This window comes from Rhineura floridana, chromosome 8, assembly GCF_030035675.1.
Source record: "Rhineura floridana isolate rRhiFlo1 chromosome 8, rRhiFlo1.hap2, whole genome shotgun sequence".
Lineage (NCBI taxonomy): Eukaryota > Metazoa > Chordata > Lepidosauria > Squamata > Rhineuridae > Rhineura > Rhineura floridana.
The window spans coordinates 47,081,586-47,106,133 of NC_084487.1; the positions used below are offsets into that span (position 1 = coordinate 47,081,586).

Consider the following 24,548-nt stretch of genomic DNA (forward strand, 5'->3'; position numbering starts at 1 on the left):
AGAGCCACTGCCAGTCGGAGTAGACAGTACTTTGCTAAATGTACCAATGATCTCACCAGAGCTTGGAAAAGTTAATTTTTTGAACTACAACTCCCATCAGCCCCAGCCAGCATTGCCACTGGATTGGGCTGATGGGAGTTGTAGTTCAAAAAAGTAACTTTTCCAAGCTCTGAATCTCACTCAATATTATGCAGCATTATATGTACATCTGGGGCCATTTGGTTGTCCCTGGCTCTGTCCTTCTAGCAGCTTCTGTAAAAAGCAAGCAGGATGAAGCTTCTGGCAGGCTAGTCGACAACTCTTTCATATGCTCCTTGTCTTGCTCTGCTTTGATTCTCCCTGAACCTCCTTCTCTATCCCACTGGATCTGCTTGTCTGTTGCATGCCTACCCCCCCTCCACAATCCAGTTAATGCCACCAATGTCCTGGTTTGCCCTTGATACCTGGTTAGTCTTAACAGTGGTTAGCTTTGCCACTATAATGCTGAACAGCAGGGGGGGCGAGATTTCCTTTTCAGAAGAGAGAGTCTGTGTGAATCTGTATCCAGGCACTGGCTGGTATTGTTGCCATAATAGGGAAAGTTACTGTAAACTAGTCTTGATTCCGACTGTCATAGTGCCCTGTACTACCTGACTTGTGTGTCTACTGCATTTTATCTCTTCCCCTCTAATTGTAACGTGTTATCTTTCCCACTGAAGTCTTTGGTCCAGGGTGCCATCCCTGCCAGTCTGTCTAGCGAGATGCCCCAGTTGATCCCCGTGTTTCCAGGGGGTACTCCGCTGCTTCCTCCTGTGGTGACAGCCAGCATTCCAGTCTCTACGCCACTCCCTCCTGCCTCCTTTGGCCTTGTGATGGATGCCACAAAGCAGCTCTCCTCATCATCTGTGTTGGATGCCTTTGAATCGCCTGTAGGTGGCAGTGGCAGCTCCCCTTTGGACTCACTGGATTCGCTAGACTTGCTCCCATACACAGAGTCCCGGCTTGACGTGTTGGATGCTTTTGGAACCAATAGGGGATCACTGGATGCGTTGGATTCCTTTACTATTGGTAGGTGTAGGGCCCATTTTGCATTGTCTTGTGAGTCAGGAAGGATAATGCAGCATAGCTTCTAGGCATATCCCTGCCAGGAATTAGCTACCCGAGGTTCATATTACATGCTCCTCTGCTGCCATATAACTCTCTTCTTCCTGCTACTCTTCCACTCAAGGCAGTCTTTGACCCTGTATCCTATCTCCATATCAGATTGTAAACTTTTCTTTTTTCTTTTTTAAATAGGCAGGACATGCGGGTTTTAATAAATAAATGAATAAATAAAAGTGTCTGTACAGTGCCCAACGTGGTTAATACTATATCTTAAATAGCAGCAGTATTAGTAGATTGTTGAATTATAGATTAAGAGAAAGTTACAAAGAATTACAGGTTAATGCTGGGAAAATTAACATGGAAGGGAATGAAGAGATGGAGGTATGCTTCAGTACAGTCTAACTCTAAAGCAAACGTTAAAAAAACCTTTCCCTAACAGTGGTACCTAACAAACTAGAAAATCATTTTCCTCTTATTGAGAGCTGCCTTTCTGGAGTAATTTGAAACTTAAGACTGGAGAGACAGCTCACAGGGATATTCCCCCATGCAGACCCCATTGCAATGAATGGGGGCTGTAAAACAACATTACAATGAATTTTTTTCCTAACTCTTTTTTTAATCACTGAAAGTATTTGCATAGAGTGCTGAAAGAATGTGGAACTTGATTTTTGCTACCTGTTGGGAATTTCAGAAAAGAGAAGATACTTGTATAAGGTAGTGCTCCTGTAGTTGGCAGCAGTGCTTTTAACAATGGCCAGATATCTTAGTTTCTCTCATGTTTTTCTTCCATTGTTAAGAGGAAATGAGCACACACGAATCACAGCAACCTGCTGGTATCCAGAAATCGCGACTTATGGTAAGTAGTTCTCTCTCTCAAATGGGAGATAGAAGGGAATAGGTCTTCACTTGCACCATCAGAGCAACCTTTAGTACCCAGATTTCATCCAACCTATTACTAAATTGACATAATAGGACAGCCACCCCAAACTACTACTTTCCTATCCTGCCTAGAATTCATGGGAACATTCAAGATTGTATTTTGGATTGAACACAAAAGTTTGGAAACGCAACTCTTTGCAGAGTTGTGGTAGAGAGTAATCCTCCTTGCATGTAGAGTCATGATTGAGAAGGGCTAAAGTCTGTCTGTCTTGACTTGTTCATTTTGAAGTGAAGATTGCCCTGGATTTTCCCTATGCACCCTTGTAGGGTAGTGACAGACTGTTTGGGACTGTGTTAATGAACTTGGGAACAGCATGGAAGGGAATGGATTATCTCTGTGCTGCAAGGAGAGCAGTGTTTGTTTTAATTAAATCTTGCTACAGGTGCTGAGAGTTCCTTCTCTGCTATCTGTTGGGTGTTGAGAAAAAGTAATGACCTCTTTTGAGCAACTTACTTCTGCTGGCTTGCTTGTTTGGGAATTGAAGAATTGAAGAACCTCTGGAGAGGGGTGCATTTGGTTGTCATTGAGATTTACAAAGGTTTGTTTTTATTGTTTTTCCAGGTAAACCATAGTGGGCCAAGTCATACAACAGGACCCAAAGTAGTAGAGTTGCTGATGTCTCAGCCAGACTCGATGATGCCTAACACAGCCCTTCTTGTGAAGAATCCTCTGGCATCCACTCACATCTTCAAACAAGCTTGCCGCATCTGCTATCCCAAAACAGGTCATCTGCTGCTCATGGTGACATGGGCCAAATGTCATTGGCAAAGATGAGCTCTTGTTAATCTTGTCCTCCCCTTGTAGGACCCAAGGCTGGTGATTATACCTATCGAGAAGGTCTGGAACACAAGTGCAAGCGGGATGTACTTTTGGGCAGACGGCGCAACTCGGAAAATAAAACCTGGAAGAGAATCCGACCACGCCCAACCAAGACCAACTTTGTGGGATCGTATTATCTGTGCAAAGGTAAATTGAAAGAGACAGATGCACTAGGGTGGGGACTCCTTCAGAGAGGAAAAGGGTTCTGTGCAATATGGGGTAGGAAAAGGTAGGGGGCTTTTGTATTGACTTACCCTCTCCTTCATGAACGTGTACACACTTTTTCATTATTAATTACCAGGATGTATACTTTGCCCTTCAATCAAATTCCCACAAGTTTTTAAAAATTCAATAATAAAACAAGCTAAAAACATACGAAAATACACAAAAAGCCACAAAAAGGGCAGCATAAACCCCCCAAACACCACTAGCCAAGATCAAACAGATCAAATTTAAAAGCCTGAGAAAATCAAATGGTCTTTGACTTGTGCCAAAATGGGTAAGTAACAGGCCAGCCTGTCTGGGGAACGCATCCTGTAGTTGGAACACTGCCGCTGATGAGGCCCTTTCCCCAGTAACCACCTGCCATACCTCAGAAGGCAGAATTATTCATACATTAACACGGACATGTATGAACAAGGATGTGAAGACAAGGTGATTTCTTTTAAAGTCTCTCAGGTGAGTGTCAGGATACGAGAGGGGTTGTAAAGTCTCCAGTACTGTTTGTAGGAGCTATGCCAGTAATTTTCAAAATGTATTCCAGGGAACTATGGCTTCTTCAGAAACTTATCAGGGTACCTCTGTGAGAAGATTAGTGATGGCAGGCAGGATTCCCTGAACAGCAGCATACTTGCTGCTAGTCATCTTTCCCTGCAATATGCAGCTGCAGGAGAGAGTGTTGAGGCTGTCATGTCCTGCGCAGTGATGGTGAGACCCTGTAGTGTGAGCACTCTCGGAATCTTAAGCAGATATAAAGAGGATCAGTTTGAAGATAATATGCTGAGTGAGAAGATAGTTTACAAGGAGTAGAAATACTTGGGAAAAGTCAAAACTTGATTTGCACATGCATGTGGTTGTTGCACTAGTTCCTACTGATGGTGAAGGAAAGGAGATTGTGTCTCCTTCAAACACTAACTCACTAATGCGTTCTGTGGTACTGGCTGTGTTCATGCTTGCCTTTTCAAAAATTTTACATTCTGTTTATTGTAACTGCTTCACTTTGTAACATCTGCAAGCTCAGCAGTTCATTTTAGATATAACTAGTCCTGTTTTCCCTCTGCCTGTGCCTGTAAGATCAACATTGAGGCAATTCCATATCACTTTACTATAATTTAAGTAAGTAAGTGTGGATGAGGTTCCATGACACTCAGCTCCATTGTATCTAACTAGAAGGACATAAGTAGTTACTCTGGGCACTTGCAACTGTTGTGCTCATCCTTTAATTATGGCTCCCTTGGAATGCTTAATGGTGATTCCCCTGGGAGCTTGGAAGTACAGCTATTTTTCTACAGAAATAATGAACTTGGTCTTAACATCAGACTACTGGTAAAATGCAAAACTCCCATGTGATGGGGATTCTTCATTGGGCGCTCCGCTGACTAACATGCAGTCTGTTTACTTAGTTGTCATGGTGGAATCTTAATTCTGTAATGCTTGACAGGATACCTCTCCATATGGAGTCTCCTGTGCCACTTCTTTCTGCATCACCAAGTCCAGACTTGCTTGGCCAACAAGGTCTGAATAAATTAATCTCTAGTAAACATGACCTGGAACTTGAGTTATTATGATGAAGGATTATACCAACCTTCTCCAGCCTGCTGCTGTCCAGATGTTATTGTTAGTTGGTGTGGTCCATCAACATTCAGGGGGCATCCAGTTGGGAAAGGCTGGGTTACACCAAGATTTGACATTTTGAACTTAGTTTCTTTTTAACTGCTTGTGAACTTGGAGTTGGGGGGAGAGAAGGAAACAAAATAAGGGGCAGCAAGAGAGCTTGGTTCTGATCCTAGCCTCCACTCCGTGTGTGGTGGTGTGATGTTTGTTGCTTTGTAGATATGCTTAACAAGCAGGACTGTAAGTACGGGGATAACTGCACCTTCGCGTACCACCAGGAGGAGATCGACGTGTGGACAGAGGAGCGGAAGGGAACTCTTAATCGCGACCTCCTCTTTGACCCCTTGGGTGGGATCAAGCGGGGCAGCCTGACCATTGCCAAGATCTTGAAGGAACACCAGGGCATATTCACCTTCCTCTGTGAGGTACGGAGTAGAAGGCATGCAAGATGTCCTTCTACTGCATTCTTCTCCTTATCTATTCTAATTGCAGAACTGGACTATTGGGCTATTCCATCCAGAATACCATCCAGTGCTGACTTTAGTCATTTTTTTGGTTTTCAGATAAACCACCAAAATATTGCTTGCTCTTTCACACACTTTCTCTCCATACTGGGTTGCAGCTCAGTACATTGTTTTAAAGAGACCCAGGAAAATGGCACCTCTCTGGAATCCACTGCCTAGTCTACTGCAGTTACTTTGTACATAGCTTTGTGGCCAGCCTAAAGGCAGCCTGCAGAAGATTCTGCGAGCGTTGAACTACTGGAATTGAAAACAACACTGAGAAATGGTATATAATTAGGATAAGCATCTTGTTTTCTGTAAGGAGCATTGCAGAAAGCCACTGTGTTTTAGTGAATGGGGTGTTGTGCTTGGTCCTGCAAGATCTGGGCTCATGGACTTATTGAGTGGACTTGGGGAGATTGCAACCTCCTAGCCTCAATTCCTCATCTGTAATTATAATGACCTATATTTACAGGTATTCTGGGAGAATGATTTAGAAGCAAAGGAAGTTGCCTTGTACTGACTCAAGATTGTTGATCCCTCTAGCCCAGTATTGTTGACCCTAACTGGCAGCAGCTGTCCAGGGTTTCAGACAGGACTCTTTCAAATTTCAGGCCTTTAGGCAAAGGAGGCAATGTACTAAACTGCTATAGAAAGTCTTGTTTTAAAAAAATAATTTGTAGGGACTGAAGAGTCTGAAACCTTTTTCTAAATGTGTGCTTGCAGATCTGTTTTGATAGCAAACCCCGGATAATCAGCAAAGGGACCAAGGACTCACCAGCAGTGTGCTCCAACCTAGCTGCAAAACACAGCTTTTATGATAACAAGTAAGTGGGCTAGACTTGTCACAGAACATAGGAAGCTTCCTTATATCTAGTCAGAGCATTAGTCCATCTAGCTTAGTATAGTTTACACAGACAAGCAGCAGCACTCCAGGGTTTCAGACAGGGCTGTCTCCCAGCCCCACCTGGAGATGCTGGGGACTGAACCTCTAATCTTCTGCATGCAAAGCATATACTCTACCACTGAGCTACAGCTAATTGTTTGGCTAGTAATGCCCAATCCCCACCCAATATGGGAATAAGTTTGGCCTATCTGGTAGTATTATGCTAAGACTCACTAGTTCCGTATTCATGTATTACCTTTAGCAGAGTGGAAACAGTTGCCAGATGGTTGTGCTGTGGCTGCTGGAATTGTCGGCTGATTGTTTAAAGCAGCATTCCACACGGTGCCGTTGTATTAACTATCACAGCTAAGCACTTCAGTTTTGGAAGAAACACTTTTGCAGTGTGTTTTCTGATGATTATGTATCTGCCATGCTTCCTGAATAATGTATGAATCAGGCCTGAAATATAAGTTTATTTTGTATACTATACTATACTATGCTGTGCTATACTAGACAAAATATTTTATATGTAGTCTGATTCATATATTACTCAGGAAGCATTGTAGATACTTTATCATCAAAACTCAGCACTTTTCTATGGTGATTTAAAATCAGCACAGTTGTTATATATCTGCTCTGCTTTTTAGCCAAAATTGGCTTCCAAAGTGATTTATAATTAAAATCCACAAAAAGATACAATATATTAGGGATTAGTGGAGGTGTTTTATGGCAGTCTCTTGACAGCTAACACTGCAGTCCAGGTTTGAGGTTCTTCCTTCTAGAGCAGGTGTGGGAAACCTTTGGCCCTCCAGTGTTTGCTGTACTACAACTCCCATCAGCCCCAGCAAGCATGGCCAATGGCCAGGGCTGATGGGAGTTGTAGATCAGCAACAACTGGAGAACTAGACGTTCTCTACTCTGCTCTGGAGGCAAGGGGAAGAAGGAACTGCAAACTCAGGCTCAGTACTATTTATATCACTGGTGTGTTTTTAAAAAGTACTTTTATGAATAAATAATCCTGTCCTTGATGCAGGTGTCTGGTTCACATAGTTCGTTCCACCTCTCTAAAATACTCCAAGATCCGCCAGTTCCAGGAGCACTTTCAGTTTGATGTGTGCCGGCATGAAGTGCGTTATGGCTGCCTGCGCGAAGATAGCTGCCATTTTGCTCACAGCTTCATAGAGCTTAAAGTTTGGTTGTTACAGCAGTACTCTGGTGAGTGTGCCACTTGGCTCAGCCTGTGGGCAGGAGAGTGGAGAGGGAGATCTGTAGCATCTATGGCTCCTGAGATTACCTCCCTGGGACTAGAGGGTTGAACCCTTGATGTATTAAATTCCTACATACATGAATTATAAGAGCTGAGAAACTTGATTTGAGCTGCTGGGTATTGTTGCACACTGCAGAGAATGTGAGCTCCAAAGTGGATCATTGGATGTCACTGCCAGCTTGGCAAGAGTGGCTGGAAATGGTGTGTGCTTGTGTGCGTGTGTGTATAAAGTGTGGTGGTGGTCTTTGGACTCTTATGACCTTTCATTGCTGCTTCTGCAGTACCTGCAGAGGAGAGGGAGGGAATCATAAAGATGAACAGAGCCATTTTCCCTCTCCCCACCTTTGGAAAGGGTACCTGCGCACCACAGCATGCTGATTTGTCCCCAAGAAGGGGAGGTCCATTTTACCTCTTGTATTCCCATCCAGCCTCCCTCTTGGACCAGGCACAAGTTGGCTGTTCCTAGTAAAGTTTTGTTGAAGTATGCATGTACGCTGAGGGAGGAGCCAGGGCTCTGTTCCAGTGCTTTGCTTTTTGCTTTATAATACGTATCAAAGAATTGTCCCCCTGGGGTCCCTTGTCCTTAGTTCCCCAAGGGGGGTCCTTTGCTTCCGAGAACAGTGCCAACTCTTCTGGGTCTCTGCTTCTCAGGCAGAAACTGTCCTTCCTTTCAGAACACTTTGATTCCTTAAAGCTAATCACCCTCAGACAGGCTACAACGAGGTACATTGGCATAACAAGGGAGATAAGTTCAGTACAGACAAAAGAATATAACAAAGGTCTATCTAAGCTAAGATCCTATACTTACAGTAGCATATGTCCTATTCTCCCAGTAGAATAGCCTGGTTCCCAAACGGCTTTCTCTGTCACACTTCAGGCGAGTTGAGTAGATGGGAAAAGGGAACAAAGGGTGAAGGGGCATCCTTCATTTTTATGGAGTTTATCGGTCAACGGGGGGGGGGGAGGCAAAACGCCATATTCTGCCCCTCCCGTGATCCACTCCTTTGGACGTAAGGGGGCTAGACAGCATCACCCAGGTGTCCTGATCTATAACACCCCCTCTTCCTGACTTTTGATCTCAGGAAGCTGATAAGAGATAGCAGCTAAGGTTTACTTGCATCTTCTTGCAAGGTTGCAAATTGTCTGTCTGACACTGAGCTGCGGATCTCCCCCAGTAGGGAGTCCTAGGGAACCACAGGCTCCCAGAATTCTCTCTGCTTGACCCATTTCAACTTGACCAAAGTTAGCTATTCTTGACAGTAGGTATACTTAGGATTGTGGCCAGAATCCTATTCATACATTTTTACTTGTTAGCAGATCCCATTGAACTCTGTAGGACTTGCTTATGAGCATGCTTAAGACTGTTTAGTGCTGTTAAAAACCATGCTACAGAGGAGGCAAACCTCACCCAGTCACCAGCCAGTTTGACGAAGGGAGAACCCTTTTCCAGTATTAAACCATTTAACTTTAAAATTTCAGGTGGAAGATTTATCTTTTTATACATGGAGGGTGGGGCAACTCTCTTACCTCTTTAATATATGTCTATTTTCTCCAATATCCAGTTTAGTCTAGTGGGTTGTCAGTGTCCAGTGAGATATAGTGATGGAGCTCGGGTAAATTCCTGGAAAAGAAGCATCTACATCTCAGGAACATTGGTTGCCTTGTTAGTGGCTTTAGCATGCTATTGTGTTGACAAGGGATATTTTGTTTGTGAGAACCATCTTTAAGCAGGACCTATTGATGAAATTACTTGAATGTTGAAGTCTGTTGGTTCATTGCTTTTTAAACAATGCTAAAAGTAAAACCATTTTTTAATATCTGAGAAGATTCTAGAGTTAGGAAGATCTTAATATTAAGTTTGTTTTATTATCCCAGGGATGACCCATGAGGATATTGTACAAGAATCTAAAAAGTACTGGCAACAGATGGAGGCACATGCCAACAAGGCTAACAACAATATGGTAAGGAGCTTCAAAGTTCCAATGTTATGGTTGTGTTTTATGAGAACACACATGCATTGATCATTGGCAGCCTTTGATCAATGGGAGATAGCCTTAGGAACTCTAATTTCAGGAGGGTGTACCTTCTGTACTTGTGTACATAAAAAATACATGAAGCTTCCTTAATCATCCACACAGAATCCTGTTCCGGGAAAACTGTGCATAGTTAAAACTCTGGAATTTGCTACTACAAGATGTAATGGCCACCAACCTACGGTAGCTATAAGGGGGATAACACAAATTCATGGAAGATACAGTTATCTGTGGCTACTAGTCATGATGGTTATGGTACCTCCAATACCAGAGGCAGTATGCCTCTGAATATGTTGCTGAAGAACAGCAGGAGAGGGCTAATGTCGTGCATGTGGGCTTCTCAGAGACATCTGGTTGGCCTCTGGTCTGCTCTAGCAAGGGTCTCTTTCTCTGTGTTCTTTTAAGTGCTTTATAGAGATTAAGCGGATACTATCTATATAGTGGTCCCTTAGGAAATGAGTGAGAGAGCCAGTGTGGTGTAGTGGTTAAGGTGTTGGACTACGACCTGGGAGACCAGGGTTCGGATCCCCACATAGCCATGAAACTCACTGGGTGACCTTGGGCCAGTCACTGCCTCTCAGCCTCATGAAAACCCTGTTAATAGGGTCGCCATAAGTCAGAATCAACTTGAAAGCAGTACATTTACATTTAGGAAAGGAGTGAAATTGGGTCTTACTCTAGTATATTCATATGATCAAATAGTGTACGTATTTTACCCCTTCCTTGCTTTAAACTCTTCTCTCTCCCTCATTCAGAATAATATGGGGGTTAAAGCATGTTAAGGAGTTTGTTAAATTGAAATAATTGTTTATGTGAAAACAAGTCATATGTTCTTCTGAACAATTAAGCCATGAGGTAGCTTCCAAGGAAGGGGGGAGAGGATGTTTATGGGCTGTCATTGTGAAAGGCTTTTCATGCTGCAGTGGAGAGAGAAGGCATCTCAGGTGGAGATCATGATAGTAGGAGTGGTTGGCATGGTAAAAGGTGTGGCAGCATTGTACAACTGGCTTCTGGATGCCAAGCATCTCTGCTGCCTTCCAAGAGGGGGAAGTGCAGGGAGCTCAGTGCAAGGCGGGCACGGCACCGGAGCCAATCCTACACTCCTGCCACTGTGCCCACACTGCATGGAGCTCCTCCCCCTCTCAGTAAGCAGCTTGGTGTCCAGAAACCAGCTGCGTGATGCTTTTGCTGCCATGGCAACCCCTATTGGATCCTGAGGTTTATTGCAGCTATTACTCTCTCCCTTCTCCCCTTCCCACCTTGTACCTTCAGCTGATTGTGCGTGCTGGTATCCGGTGTGAAGCTGTCTCGGTGCAGCACTTTCATTTGTTTTTGTTTCGTTTTGGTTATTACTTTTAACGAAAAAGAAATTATGCCCAGAAAGCCAAAAAGGACAAAAACAGGGACAAAGCAAAATCCATAGACCACATACCTGTAGGCTGATATTCAAAACCAAAATGGCACAGCTTTTTAAGTACTGCTGTGTAATTATAACCTGTTGCTCTTCTCCTGGGTGGCATTTTGGAGTCCTGCACAAGTGCCTAGCTAGTGAGTAACAAAAGGAGCCCAACCCTGGCCCTGGATTAAAACAGCTTTTGGACTAGAACACTAAGTTCTTTGCCCTTTAATAACTTTTGGAAGGTGTGGCTGATAAGAGGAGAGCATGGGCGGGGAGGGGAGACTGTAACTCTTCCCATAATTTAAAAGTCGGTGGATGAAAATACTAAATGATGTTGCCTACCACTAGGACCCTGTTCACGTGTAACATTCAATGAGTGTACAATCTGTGTACAGTTGAGCTGTACACTCGTACAGTTATTCACATATAACATTCAACGAGTGTCCAGACTATGTACCTGGTTACACAGGTAGTACACTACTGGGCTCCTGCTGGGAGGAAGGGTGGGATATCAATCAATCAATCAAAGTAGTTGGGCTATACCCTCGTACAGTTATTCACATGTAACATTCAATGAGTGTATAGTCTCCGTTATATATACATTTGCTGCCAGGAAAAAAAAATAGCTTCAATGACACTTATTAAATGCACTATTAAAGCAATTCCCTCTTACTGGCAACAAGGCAAGGCATGCTGGGTCTGTTACACTTCCTGAATGTAAATGTAAACCAAACTTTTTTTTTTTTTTAAACCTAACAATTTAGACAGCCCATGCCTAACTCTGGCTTCCCTGACAGGGATCACTCCACTTACCTGTGATTAAACCCCATTGAAGGAAATGGGATTTACTTCTGAGTAGATATTTTTAGAATCACAGTAGGAGCCCTCAGAAGTTGCCCCCCTTATCTTCCCTCACTAGGTTTCTGCTTCCCTGTGCCTCTTTTTGCCTTCTCTCAGAACAGCAATTTCCCCTTGTCTAAGACCACAAGAGGCTTGAACTCCACTTAAGTTTGTAAAACAAACTTAATTTGTTAGAATTAACCATTTAGACAGTCCATTCCTCGCTCTAGCTTCCCGGACAGAATCCGGGAGGAGGCATCCAGAAAGCATGAGGAGCACATGCAGCTTATGAGGCCATATCAAAGGTTAGAAAGCAGCTGGTCAAGGAGGATTTCCCCATGGTTAGGGTTCAAGGGAGAAGGTGATCTTAAACTGCTCACACTCTCCTTACCTGAAGCTGCAGCCTTCCAAGGCTGGATGACTTCCCTTCTGATACTTGCTAACGTAATATTTTGGAGTACATTCGAACCAAGGATTCTGAAGTGAGAAATAAAACATTCAATTCCTTCTGGACCCTTGTTCTCTCTGAGAAACTGACTCATTCAGTCAGGCAAGCAAGGTGCTAATCTAAGACAGGGATTTGAGATGGGGTGGTTTCCTGTCCTTTCTTAATGAATCCATTGACGTTAAGAAGCCACCGACTTCTTATGAGTTTTTGGAGAGACTCTATTCAACATAATGTTAAGCCAAGGAGGATCCTAATGGGTTGAACCTTAATTACTCATTCCCTACTTGTGTGTAACACATTTACATGAGACTTGTATTTGGTTTCCATTGTATCTTTATTTTCCTGTTGGTTTTGCCTTGGGCTGTATGATTGTTCAAATCAATAAAACAAAAATTTGAAAACACAACATTCTGTTTTTCACCATAAGAACATAAGAAGATCATTCTGGATCAGGCCAATGGCCCATCTCGTCCAGCATCCTGTTCTCACAGTGACCAGCTAGTTGCCCATGGGAAGCCTGCCAGCAGGATCTGAGTGCAATAGCACTCTGCCCTCCTGTGGTTTCCAGCAACTGGTATTTGATAGCATACTGCCTCTGACTATAGAGGCATAGCATAGTCATCATGGCTAGCAGCCACTGATAGCCTTATCTTCATGAATTTGCCTAATCCTGTTTTAAAGCCATCCAAGGTGGTGTCCATCACTGCCATCAACCATGATGGGAATTGAAGTTCAACAACAATCTGGAGGGTTGCAGTTCTCCTGTTACTGGGTGATTGATGTATGATTGTGTTGTAATACATTTAGGTTTAATTGTATGAGTGTGGATAGTTTTTATTTAATTTATAATGTATGTTGGAATATATGAATGTGGATAATTTAGGATTTAAATCTTTCTTCATTACTGCAGTTTTAAAGGAGCAGCTAGCAGTCTCCGGGGTACATCGGGTGATTTTCTTGTTTTTTGCTTTTATTATTGGAGGGTAGGCCTGCCCTTCAGGCAACAGAGATAGGGGCATGTGTAAACCTAGGGGGGATGTGATAGAGAAGGATGGGGGCCAAGCCATACCAAGTTTGGGCGGCAGGTGCTGGATTGATGTTAGTGGCAGACCACGTCAACTTAGAGGAACAAGGGATAGATGCTTAATACCCATCCCCTGTTCTGGGTCTGCCCAAAACCAGAAGTCAACTGGGGGAAGCAGGATCCTACCGACCTTCGACTGCTGCTGTGTAACGCCAGGTCTGTAATACAAAAAACATCTGTCATCCATGATATGATTCTGGATGAGTGTGCAGACCTGGTGTGTATCACGGAGACCTGGTTGGACGAAGCCTCAGCTCCCATTCTTGAGGCCATGTGTCCACCAGGTTTCCATTGCGTGCAGCAACCGAGGGTAGGAAGGCGGGGAGGGGGAGTGGCAGTCATCTATGAGGAGTCTCTGGTTTTCACCAGGCCTCCGCTCCCAAGGACCAAGTTCATTGATTGCATGTACTGGAGGTTGGGCCCGAAGGGCAGTTTGGGGATTCTGCTTGTGTACCACCCACCCCGCTGCACGGCAGACTCCCTGACCGAGGTGCTTGAGGTGGTCTCGGATGTACGAATACTGACCCCAGAACTGTTAGTGTTGGGGGACTTTAATGTGCATGCCGAGACCACTCTCATTGGAGCCCCTTGTGATTTCCTGGAAACCATGGCTTCCTGGGAACTGTGCCTTAGTAATATTGAGCCCACACATGTAGCCAGTCATGCTCTCGACCTTGTATTTGTCCTGGGAACGGAGGTGAGTGGTCTGAAGTTGGGGGCTATTTCTTCTACCCCCGTGTCATGGTCAGATCACTATCTGGTGAACTTTGATCTCTCGATGCCACACACCCTCCGCAGGGGTAAAGGACCTATTAGAATGGTCCGCCCCAGGCACCTGATGGATCCGGTTGGATTCCTGACTGCGCTTGGGGACTTGGAACCTGATGTAGGTCGCCTGGTCGAAACACTGGTGATGGAATGGAATGAGGGAATCACCAGGGCATTAGACCGGGTGGCTCCGAAACATCCTCTCCCCCTGAACAGAACCCAGACAGCACCGTGGTACACACCCCGGTTGCGCAGTCTGAGACAGGAGGTGAGACGACTAGAACGCCGGTGGCGGAAATCCCGTTCTGAGGATGTTCGAACACAGGTTAGAGCAGCAATAGCTGCCTACCAGGTGGCAATAAAGACAACAAAGAAGGATTTCTTTGCTGCCTCTATTGCATCTGCCGAGTGCTGTCCCAGGAAGCTGTTCCAGGTGGTCCGAAGCCTGGTTGGTCCAGTTGCCCAGGAACCCCTGGAACATTCTAAGGCTTCCTGTGACAAATTGGCAAGGCACTTTGCCGATAAAGTCGAACACCTAAAGAACTCGATTCCGTACGCCGTGGATGCAGTAGATGATCCAGAGTTGGCCAGCTGCAATCCGGTTCAATGGGATCAGTTCCGGCCTCTTCCTTCTGAGGATGTGGACAAGGTACTTTCAACTGTAAAGCCTACCACCTGTCTGATTGATCCTTGCCCTTCATGGTTCCTTATGAACTGCAAAGAGAAATTGGGCGAAGGGATCAGGGCGGTGGTAAATGCATCCTTGAAGGAGGGTGTAATGCCATCGGCCCTCAAGGAGGCAATTGTAAGACCTATCTTGAAAAAGTCCTCCTTGGATCCCCAAGTTTTGAACAACTTTTGCCCCATTTCGAATTTGCCATTTTTGGGCAAGATCATTGAGCGAGTGGTGGCAAATCAGCTGTCAGCACACTTGGAGGAAACGGATTATTTGGATCCATACCAATCGGGTTTCAGGACTGGACATGGTACTGAAACAGCCTTGGTCGCTCTGGTGGATGATATGAGGAGGGCATTAGATAGGGGAGAATTCACCTTTCTTGTCCTCCTGGATCTCTCAGCGGCTTTTGATACCGTTGACCACGGTATCCTGATGGATCGCCTGGGAGGTTTGGGAATAGGAGGCACTGTTTTACAGTGGTTCCGTTCCTTTCTCTCTGACAGGCATCAACAGGTAGCATTGGGGGATGAGGTTTCAGACCCTTGGCCCCTCACTTGCGGAGTGCCACAGGGTTCTATCCTCTCCCCCATGCTATTTAACATCTATCTAAAACCGCTGGGAGCCATCATCAGGAGATTTGGGCTGCGGTGTCACCAATATGCTGATGACACGCAGCTCTATGTCTCGTTTAAATCTTCACCAGAGTTGGCTGTGGAGACCTTGTCCAAGTGCCTGGAATCCGTGAGTGGATGGATGGGAAGGAACAGGCTGAAGCTCAATCCTGACAAAACCGAGGTGCTTCTCGTGGGTGACAGGGGAAGGTTGGGTATTGTTGACCTGGAACTCAGTGGGATAAGATTACCCCTGAAGGATCAGGTCCGCAGCCTTGGGGTTGTTCTTGATTCCAAGCTGTCCATGGAGGCACAGATTTCGGCAGTGAACCGGGCAGCTTGGTATCAACTACATCTTATCCGGAGGCTGCAACCCTACCTCCCTATTCATCAGCTCCCACTGGTAGTACATGCCCTGGTCACCTCTCAATTGGACTACTGCAATGCGCTCTACGTGGGGTTACCCTTGAAAACGGTCCGGAAACTACAGCTGGTACAAAATGCGGCGGCTCGTCTGCTCACAAATAGCCGCTGCCGTGACCACATTACGCCGGTGTTAGTTCATCTACACTGGCTTCCAGTTGTTTTCCGGGCCCAATTCAAGGTGTTGGTATTAACTCCCTATACGGTCTCGGCCCAGTTTACCTGAAGGAACACCTCCAGTACCACCAATTAAGCCGCCTGACCAGATCAGCCACGCAGGGCCTTCTCTCAGTACCACCAACAAAAACAGCTAGGTTGGTGGGAACTAGGGAGAGGGCATTCTCAGTGGCGGCCCCCACTCTCTGGAACTCCCTCCTGTTCGATCTTCGACATGCCCCCTCCCTGGATGCATTTCGCCGAGCATTAAAAACTTGGCTTTTTGAACAGGCCTTCGGGACCTCCGGGGTGGGCTAATCTTTATCAATATTACTGAATGCCTGTTGTTTATACACTGTTTTATGATGCTGTATTGTATTTGCTCTGTATTTTAAATTGTAATTTTACTGGAATTTAATTGTGTACGTCGCCTAGAGTGACTTCGGCCAGATAGGCGACACAAAAGTTAAATTATTATTATTATTATTATTCCTGTCTGTGAGCTAGTGGGTGTCTTGAACAAAGACAAAAATGTCCAGTTATTAAGCAATGCTGCTGTGTTAGGTACAGCTGATAGCAATGAAGAATTTTTAAAAAACATAGTGCAGGCATGTCAAGGGCATGATAATCGTGTTGCTGATACCTTGCTAATTAAACTCAGGGCTCTACAGGACACCAATGTACAGAACGTTTGTAGATTTTAAAATGGAAGAGAAATACATATATAACCAACCCCAGACAAGTTCATCACAGCTTTGTCAAAGCCCAGACACCACTCTACTAGCTTTTAGCTAACTTTCAAAGGAAGCAGCAAGAACTCTGTGCTGCTGAGGTCTAGGCCTAGTGCAACCAACAGCGGAAAGTTTACTTTTTCTTTTTCTCAAGTCTAAGCAGGTTAACCTGGCATAATGCTTATTCATCTGTGCTTCAAGCTAAATCTCTCTTGAATGGAGAGGGGGTGCAAGAACTTCCATGGAGAGAGGGACTGATGTAGAGCCACATTAGGGGAATGGATTCTGTGTCCCCTGGAACTGTGGTGAAACCACTCACTCCCTTTTTTATACATGTTTTGCTCTTATGCTATCATGGCTTAGGTTTGGAAAAACTATAAAGTACAACAGGATGACTTGCTCTCTTATAACTTTCACAGATTGCAAAAGCATCCTACATTTTTCTAACTTATGAACTAAACACATAGCTGCCCAGGAACTAATTTCATCATGTCTGAACATGTTCATTTTTGGATTTAACTGGAGCAGCTATTCCATATAGCTAGCTTCACTCTGGACTACCAATAATGCAGGTTAATGCTGAGTTGCTTATTTATTTATTTTTGCAACTAAGTGTGTGAATAATTGTGAGTGACTGGAGAAGTGTTGACTGAATTAGGGTTGGGTTACAAGAGAATAATAATCCTGTATTTTTAAGTGAAATCAGACCCAACCCACATTTGTGGAATGCTACCTTACACTGAGTCAGACCATTTGTCCATCTAGCTCACAGTTGTCCTCTCTGACTGGCAGCGACTCTCGAGGGTTTCAGACAGGGGACATTCCCATCCCTGCCTGGGAGGAGATTGCACTGGGACCGCCTGCATGCTAAGTAGATGCTCTACTACTGGGCTACAGATCTTCCCCAAAGCGTACTCAGTGGCCATAGAACACTGGAGGGGGAATGAAAACTGGAGGAAAGGAGAAATGGAAAAGAGTATCCTGAAAGAAAGCATGGCTGGAACTCTAAAAGATGCACTCCATACTATAACATTTTGTTGGTATTCTTATTTGTGTGCTCTACCACTGAGCTACTGTCTTTCCCTTTCTCCTTGTGGTGTGTCTTCTGCCTTATTTGGAATAACAAATCGAAGCATTGCTGCGCCAAAGCATTTAATCATGTAGTTGATATGTTTTAGTTGCCAACTATATATTGTTATGTTGGCCTCACAACAGTGCTGTTGCTAACCTGAAGCCCGATGGGTTTAGTTGATCCATGGAATTCTTAGGAACCTCTAATTTCCATATAACATTGACTAACTTGTTAGCAATCTGTCAGGTATGTGTCTTGCCTTTACAAATACAGTCATGTACAGTTGGTGCTTTGGCTTCTTTCTTCAATTCCTTTAACCTCTGGGAAGATGGATTTACCTGGCAAGGCTTCAGATGCCAGACCTTTGGGCTACTCACCTGAAAAGGCCTGTTTAGTCTGTGCTTGCCTCATGTTCTTGGAAGTTGCTAAAGCTGGGTAGAAGGAGCTTTTCAAGACCTTAATCAGTGTGATCTTCGTATGTACCTGACTCAGCCCCTAAATCACAGCCCTTGAATCAGTCTTCTCTTTGCATATCTTGGAGTGTACTATCTTGTTGGCCAGTAGTTGAGATCATAATGTTTTCTGGATTTTTAGGTAGTATTGTGATTTTCTTTTTTAAGGTGAAGACAGTGGTTTTGAGACAGATGGCTAAGAGATAAATTCCATCTCCTATAATGACTTAAATAGATTTATTTGGTGGAAGGGCCCTGATATTAAGACAGATGTTAGCTTTCCTCATGGTTAATTAGCTCAGTAGGAGGAATAGGTGTCTAGTAGTGAAAGGGCCTTTTTTTAAAGGTTTTGTGTTTTGTCATTGTTACTCCTTTTTGCACTGTACCTCCTGCACTGATCCAGATTAGCCCTGGTTTACCATTTGTACTTGCTGTGATCAGCAGGGGGATTGGTACTGTCCCTATGAGGCTTGTGATGGCCTGGTAAGCTTATCCAGGGTGCTTGAGACGTGAACAACACACTGATGCGATAGCTGTATCTTACTACTTCCACTATTTCAGGCTTCTTCCTGCTGTAGGCTTGGCGCATGCAAGCAGGCAGGAACCCATTTTCTGAGAAGATTTCCTTGGCCTCCATTTGACAGTTTAATTTTATTTTAACTTTGTTTTGTAAGTCTCATGAGTTTGTTTATAAAGAAAAGCCCCCCTGGGCTCGTACTGGGAGAAGGGCGGGATATAAATCAAATAATAAATAATGAAAAACAGGATATTATTTTTTCTTCAAACACTGGTAGGACTGAGGATTGTAAGTCACTACTGTGATTAATAGTCCTCTTCCTCTAGAGTTACTGAGTACCACAACCAATTGAGCCCTCCTTTTCCTCTTTTCCTCCCTGCTTTTTTTCTGGAGTGAATTCCCATATCTGAGGGCAACAGTACATGATCCACAGTCCTGAGAGACCCATCTCTTAACATATTTCAGCATCTGATGATTCTATGACTTCTCCCCCTCCCCTTCAATTTCTTTCACAAATTGTCCTTGAGTTATTAGCAGCTCTTTTCTCCCCTGCTTGTGTTACCAGTCATTCATACCTTAAAGTCACATAGTGCTGTGTATCTTCCTTAGGCAGAGAGAGTTCACATTTGGTAATAATCTGTGTCTTCAAATGGCGAGTGAGGTGTGTCTGTGTATGTATGTGTGTGTGTGTATATATATATATATTGTTGGAGGTAAATTTTTCCACAGTAATAGTCATATGTTCCCTTTACTGCACTCTTGGGGCTTGTTTACTGTCTTCTTCTGTGTTGCATTTTGTGTGTGCTTACGTTCCTGTTGGTTCAGGTGTGTGCAGTGCTTGTAACCCCTATATGGACATAGGAAGCTGCTTTATACTGAGCCAGACCATTGGTACCTCTAGCTCAGTATTGTCCACACTAACTGGTAGCAGCTCTTCAGGGGTTCAGGCATGAGTCTCTCCCAGCCCTACCTGGAGATGCCAGGATTGAACCTGGGATCTTCTGCATGCAAAGCAGATTCTCTACCACTGAGCTATGGCCTTTCCTGAAGTGTGACTGAGTCCAAGCCCAGGACTGTAAAGGAAGTCCCCCTGCCCCAAGGGGCTGGGTGCTGTTGCAATTTCAGATCTCACAGGTCAAATATAGGCTCTGGCGTGGATTGTGCAGCCCAAACTGTTGATTAGATACAATGCTGAAGAAATGACTTATACTAGCACATGAAGAAATTAAGTTCCTGTAGTGATACAATTGTAAATTCAACAGTGAAGATCATAAAAAGATTTGCTGATTTTACTATGAGTTTTGTATTGTGCCATTTCATCCTCTCTAGCACCGCATCCCACATTACTAGAAAACAGGAGCAGATGGCTTATTACATTCTTCAAGAGCATGGAAAAAGTGTGTCGTTGTATGTACATCAGAGTGTGTGTGTTTTATCTCCAATCCCTTATGTATGGTCTCCATCACCTTTTCACTTCAGAGAATGTCTGTCTGGAAGTTAGCAGCAAAGACTATTTATATAGCACCATCCATTCTAATCTGATTTTGTCATATTGCTAGGATTTATTTTTACAGTCTTGTTTTGCTGTTAGCTTTATTCTGCAATCCTCATAAAAGTGTGTGTGTGTAAAGTAACGTGCATTGTTTTAGTGAATCTAGATTGTCCGGTCTTGTAAATGAAGCAGGCTCCTCTATAAGCTTTGTTTCTCCCTCCTTCCCAATCTCAGGCTTCTACCAGGGCTCCCACATCAAACACTTTTGACCTCCAGATGAAATTTGTTTGTGGCCAGTGTTGGAGGAATGGGCAGGTGGTGGAACCAGACAAGGACCTCAAGTACTGTAGTGCCAAAGCACGCCACTGGTAGGTGCCCTTACCTGTTCTACTCTCTCTGGAATTTCTTCCCACTGTATGTTTTGTAGTGTGCTGTCTGTTATTGAAATAACTGCTGAGGTTTCCAAGGGATTTGTTGGTGTGTTTGTCTGTGTGTTTGTCTGTGTGTGTGTGTGTGTGTGTGTGTGTGTGTGTGTGTGTTTGCAGACTGTAGAAATTATCTGTGGCTGTTTTTAACTCTAGTTGTGCTAGGTGTACCTACTCTTCTGGAGGAACCTGGGTGAAAACATGAGAGTGATGGTTAAAAATGATGGATGGTTGCTGGGCCGATTACTTTTGTTCTTTACTGTTCAATGTATGTTTTAATGCAGTGTATTCCAAATTCTTGATAATGGTCAGGGGTTTGCATTTTTTTTCTTTCTGAATTTTAAAATTGGAGGTACACTTCAGTCTTTCACTAAAAATGTTTCTATCATTCCTTGATTAACTCCCAGAGCAGTGGGCAAGTGGTTGCAAGCCAGTCCCAGGGAAGGAACTGCACTTTCTAGGCAGTGTGTCAGGGATTTCCCCCATGCCTGACAGCTCTCTGCTCAGTGTAGGGTATCCAAATTAAGCCGCTTTCCTTTTCAAGTAAAGTGACTTATTATTATTGATAATAGCAAGGTGCCTTCAGACACTGCCATGGCCTTTGATGTAGCAGCTTAAGTTTTCATGGCCTAATTGTATATCTCTTGCAGCACACTAGTGTGCCCAGACGTGCAGTTTTGAGATCTCTTCGTTAATGTCCATAGATTAGACTGCCATATCTGAGATGCAGAACTAGATGATCTGTCTTAAGTAAGGCTTTTCTTATGTGCTGCTGCTTTGCACAGTTTATTTTGTTAAGGGCCCCCACCTACATGTCACAAAGCTGTCCTTTCATAGAATCATAGAATGGTAGAGTTGGAAGGGACCTATAAGGCCATTCAGTCCAACCCCATGCTCAATGTGTGTAATTCTGGATTCACCACCTCCAACTGTTCATTGGTTGTCATGAAAGCCAGACTCTGCTAATAAAGATCAATTGACTCTAAATGTGTTTTAATGGTGGGACATTTTCTTAGCATCTTTTTGGGCTTGTCCCTTCCTCACAGTTGGACCAAGGAGCACCGTGTCCTGCTTGTAATGTCCAAAGCAAAGAGAAAGTGGGTGTCTGTCCGACCATTGCCTTCCATCCGCAACTTCCCTCAGCAATACGATGTAAGTAGCAGCGCTGTTTTGCAGATGGCACTTAGCAGAAGAACATAATGAGAGCCTGCTATATCAGAACATCTAGTCCAGCACTCTGTTTTTGCAGCGTCCAACCCGTTGCCCATGGAAAGCCCAGAAGCAGAACCTTAGCACAACAGCACTCTTTCCCATTTGTGATTCCCAGAAACTGGTATACAGAGTCATACTACCTTTAACAGCAAAGGTAGAATATCACCATTCTGGCTAGTAGTCACTGATAGCCTTATCCTCCACGAACTTGTGTAATCTTCTTTTAAAGGCATCCAAGTTGGTGGCCATCACTGCCTCTTGTGGGAGTGAATCCCAGAGTTTAACTATGCACCGTATGTGAATAAGTACTTTCTTCTGTCTGTCCTGAATCTTCCAACATTCAGCTGCATTGGATGTCCATCAATTCTAGTGTTATGAGAGAGGAAGAAGAACTGTTTTGTATCTACTTTCTCCACGCCATGCATAATTCTGTACACCTCTGTCATATCTCCTCTTACTCACCTTTTCCTCTAAACTAAAAAGCCCGAAATGTTGTAATCTCTGCTTATAGAGAGGTTGCCTTTCCTTTTATCCTTCAGCTCTGTATGCAGTGAGAAGGGAACCAGAACGCAGATGCTGGAGAAATAGGTGCTTCATAGGCAAGAGAATGACAGAGTTGTTGTTAGACCAAACAAAAAAAGAATTTGCTGGCTGAAGGCCAAGATTAGTCAGTGGTGCAATCCTGAGAGAATAGTTTGATGCCTGTTGAAATCAGCCATGAAGATTTGGTGTTTGATTAATAGCTTTGTCTCATGAAAGACAGGTTGGCTCTGGACTGGAGTTACAGTATTTCACTTCAGGTCGCCTTCCCCTAATTCAGGCGTGTGTGTGTGTGTGAAAAGAAGCTTGTGATATTCCTGAGTTTGTTTACCATCAGAAAAGGTACAGCACCGGTTTCTGGGGCATGAAGATAAATTGATTTCCAGGTCCATTCAAGGATGTGTTTTTAGAAAGCACTCTTCTTTCAAAGAGAAATAACAAAAGGAACGCTAACAATGACAACCGTCACAGGTGAACATGTGACAACACTTTGTTGTATCCCTCTTTTTTTCTTAAGGGATGGGAGGATTCAAAATAACCACATCTTTGGCAAGTAATAATACATGCATGCATTCACACATGTATGTTCAGACTCTCGGCCAGTGGTGGGGAACCTTTTCTGACTGGTGGGCTGGATCAATATCTCCCCAACTCCTGTCGGGCCAAATTGGACAGGTCGGTGAGGCCGCCCACCTGTCAATCACCTGATGTCATAGTGACATCAGGTAATGCTGTGCTTTGAAGCCCTGATTGTCAGGACTTCAAAGTGCAATGGAGGGGGCTGCTCTAAAGCCCTTTGCTGCTTACAAAGGGCTTTGAAACAGCTGTGCTATTCCTTTAAACCTCAGTGTGTGGCTTGCTCAGTCCCAGCACTGCTCTTTGAACCTTTGTGCTGTCAGAAGAGAAAAAAGGCTGTATTTAAAAGGCAGGGAGCAGGTACACGCTTTGGGAAGCAGTATGGCTGACAAAATGCTTATTTGTGCATCCTCCTAGGGGGCACATGCAGCCAAACTGAACAGATATTAAGTGCCACTTGGCATGCTCCTCCCAGAGGGAGGGAAGAAATACGTCCTTTGCAAACTTATTTTTTGCCATCAAAGGGATGGCAAAACACTTATTTAAATGCAGGCTTCTCCCCCACCCAGGAGGGAAAAAGAAACCTGCATGTACAGTAACAGGCTTTATTTGGCTGCCTGTGCCTATTCCTTACTGGGAACAGGCCTAGTCAGCCAGACTGAGCAGAATTTAACCTCCATTCATCAGCAGAAAAGCAGGGGTTAAATCCTGCTGCACTGTTGGAAAGAGGCACCCGCATTTAATGCAGAATTTCCTGCCCTCCTGCCCATCACCTGATGTCAACTGATTCACAGGTGGCATGGTTTGGGGAAAGTGTCTTCACAGGCCAAAATGGCAGGCTTCTTCTGGGAGGAAGAGCAGGATAGAAATTTACTAAATAAATAATAAGATTGTCCTGTGGGCTAGAGCTTCCCCACACTTGCTCTAGGCTTTCCACGTACCCCTGGAGTTAAAATGGTTCTCCTTTTAGGATTTTTTCCTACAAACATGCTCCATTGCCTTTTAAAAACTTTTATTCTGCTGTGAAGGGAAGAAGAATTTTACTGCTGTATTCTTGATTATTAAGGGCATGAATGAGGAACTTTTGGCCCTCCTGATGTTGTTGGGACTCTAACATCAGCCAGTAGTCAAGGGTGATGGGAGTTATAGTTCAGCTACATCTGGAGACCACAGGTTCCCCAGCCCTGACTAAGAGGGCGGTTCTTGTTTTGTTTTGTTGGAAATGTTCATTAAATCTGTTTCTAATCTGAGTGTCTGTTGCCTATTTCCTTGGAGCACAAAGCCAATATCTTCTGTTTCCATGTGTGAGTAAGTGCAAGGAAGAGAGGTTTAAAAAAGTTGCTTTGGAAATCATTCCCTTATAACACATGTATGATTTTCACTGTGGATGGGGAATGGGCAGTTGTGATGTAGCCTCAGGGTGTGGTCCTTCCAGAACTGAAGAGGCTTTGTTTTTGCTAGAAGAACAGAAAAGGAAGATATGAGGGAAAGAGGAAAAGGCAGCAGTATTGCTTGGGAAGAAAAGCTTCTCTTTAGTTCTCCTCCTATGAATTTTTTTTTAGTATTTTCTTTCCAACTCTGCAATCCAGAAGGTTCTTTGAGAGGTTTACAACAAAATTAAAAACCATAGCAATAAAATAAAACAGTAAAACAAAATAAATGTCACAGCAAACAGCATAACTGGCAAAGAACAGAGTTAAAGACCAACAAAACTTAAAAGGCAAGGAAAAATAAAAAAAAAGTTTTCACTGGGTGCAAA

The 24,548-nt window shown here is 44.0% G+C and overlaps 1 protein-coding gene across 11 annotated transcripts in view; it reads left to right on the plus strand.

The window, feature by feature from the left end:
* Positions 1-24,548, plus strand: part of ZC3H7B (zinc finger CCCH-type containing 7B) — a 76,477-nt gene that overhangs the window by 34,588 nt on the left and 17,341 nt on the right. For all 11 annotated transcript variants that reach the window (XM_061639260.1, XM_061639267.1, XM_061639261.1 and 8 more), the window contains 10 exons: positions 699-1,047; positions 1,881-1,939; positions 2,585-2,747; positions 2,828-2,989; positions 4,895-5,100; positions 5,905-6,005; positions 7,098-7,279; positions 9,207-9,292; positions 20,271-20,404; positions 21,508-21,613. In XM_061639260.1, coding sequence (XP_061495244.1) covers positions 699-1,047; positions 1,881-1,939; positions 2,585-2,747; positions 2,828-2,989; positions 4,895-5,100; positions 5,905-6,005; positions 7,098-7,279; positions 9,207-9,292; positions 20,271-20,404; positions 21,508-21,613 — 1,548 coding nt within the window. The remainder of the gene's footprint in view (positions 1-698; positions 1,048-1,880; positions 1,940-2,584; positions 2,748-2,827; positions 2,990-4,894; positions 5,101-5,904; positions 6,006-7,097; positions 7,280-9,206; positions 9,293-20,270; positions 20,405-21,507; positions 21,614-24,548) is intronic.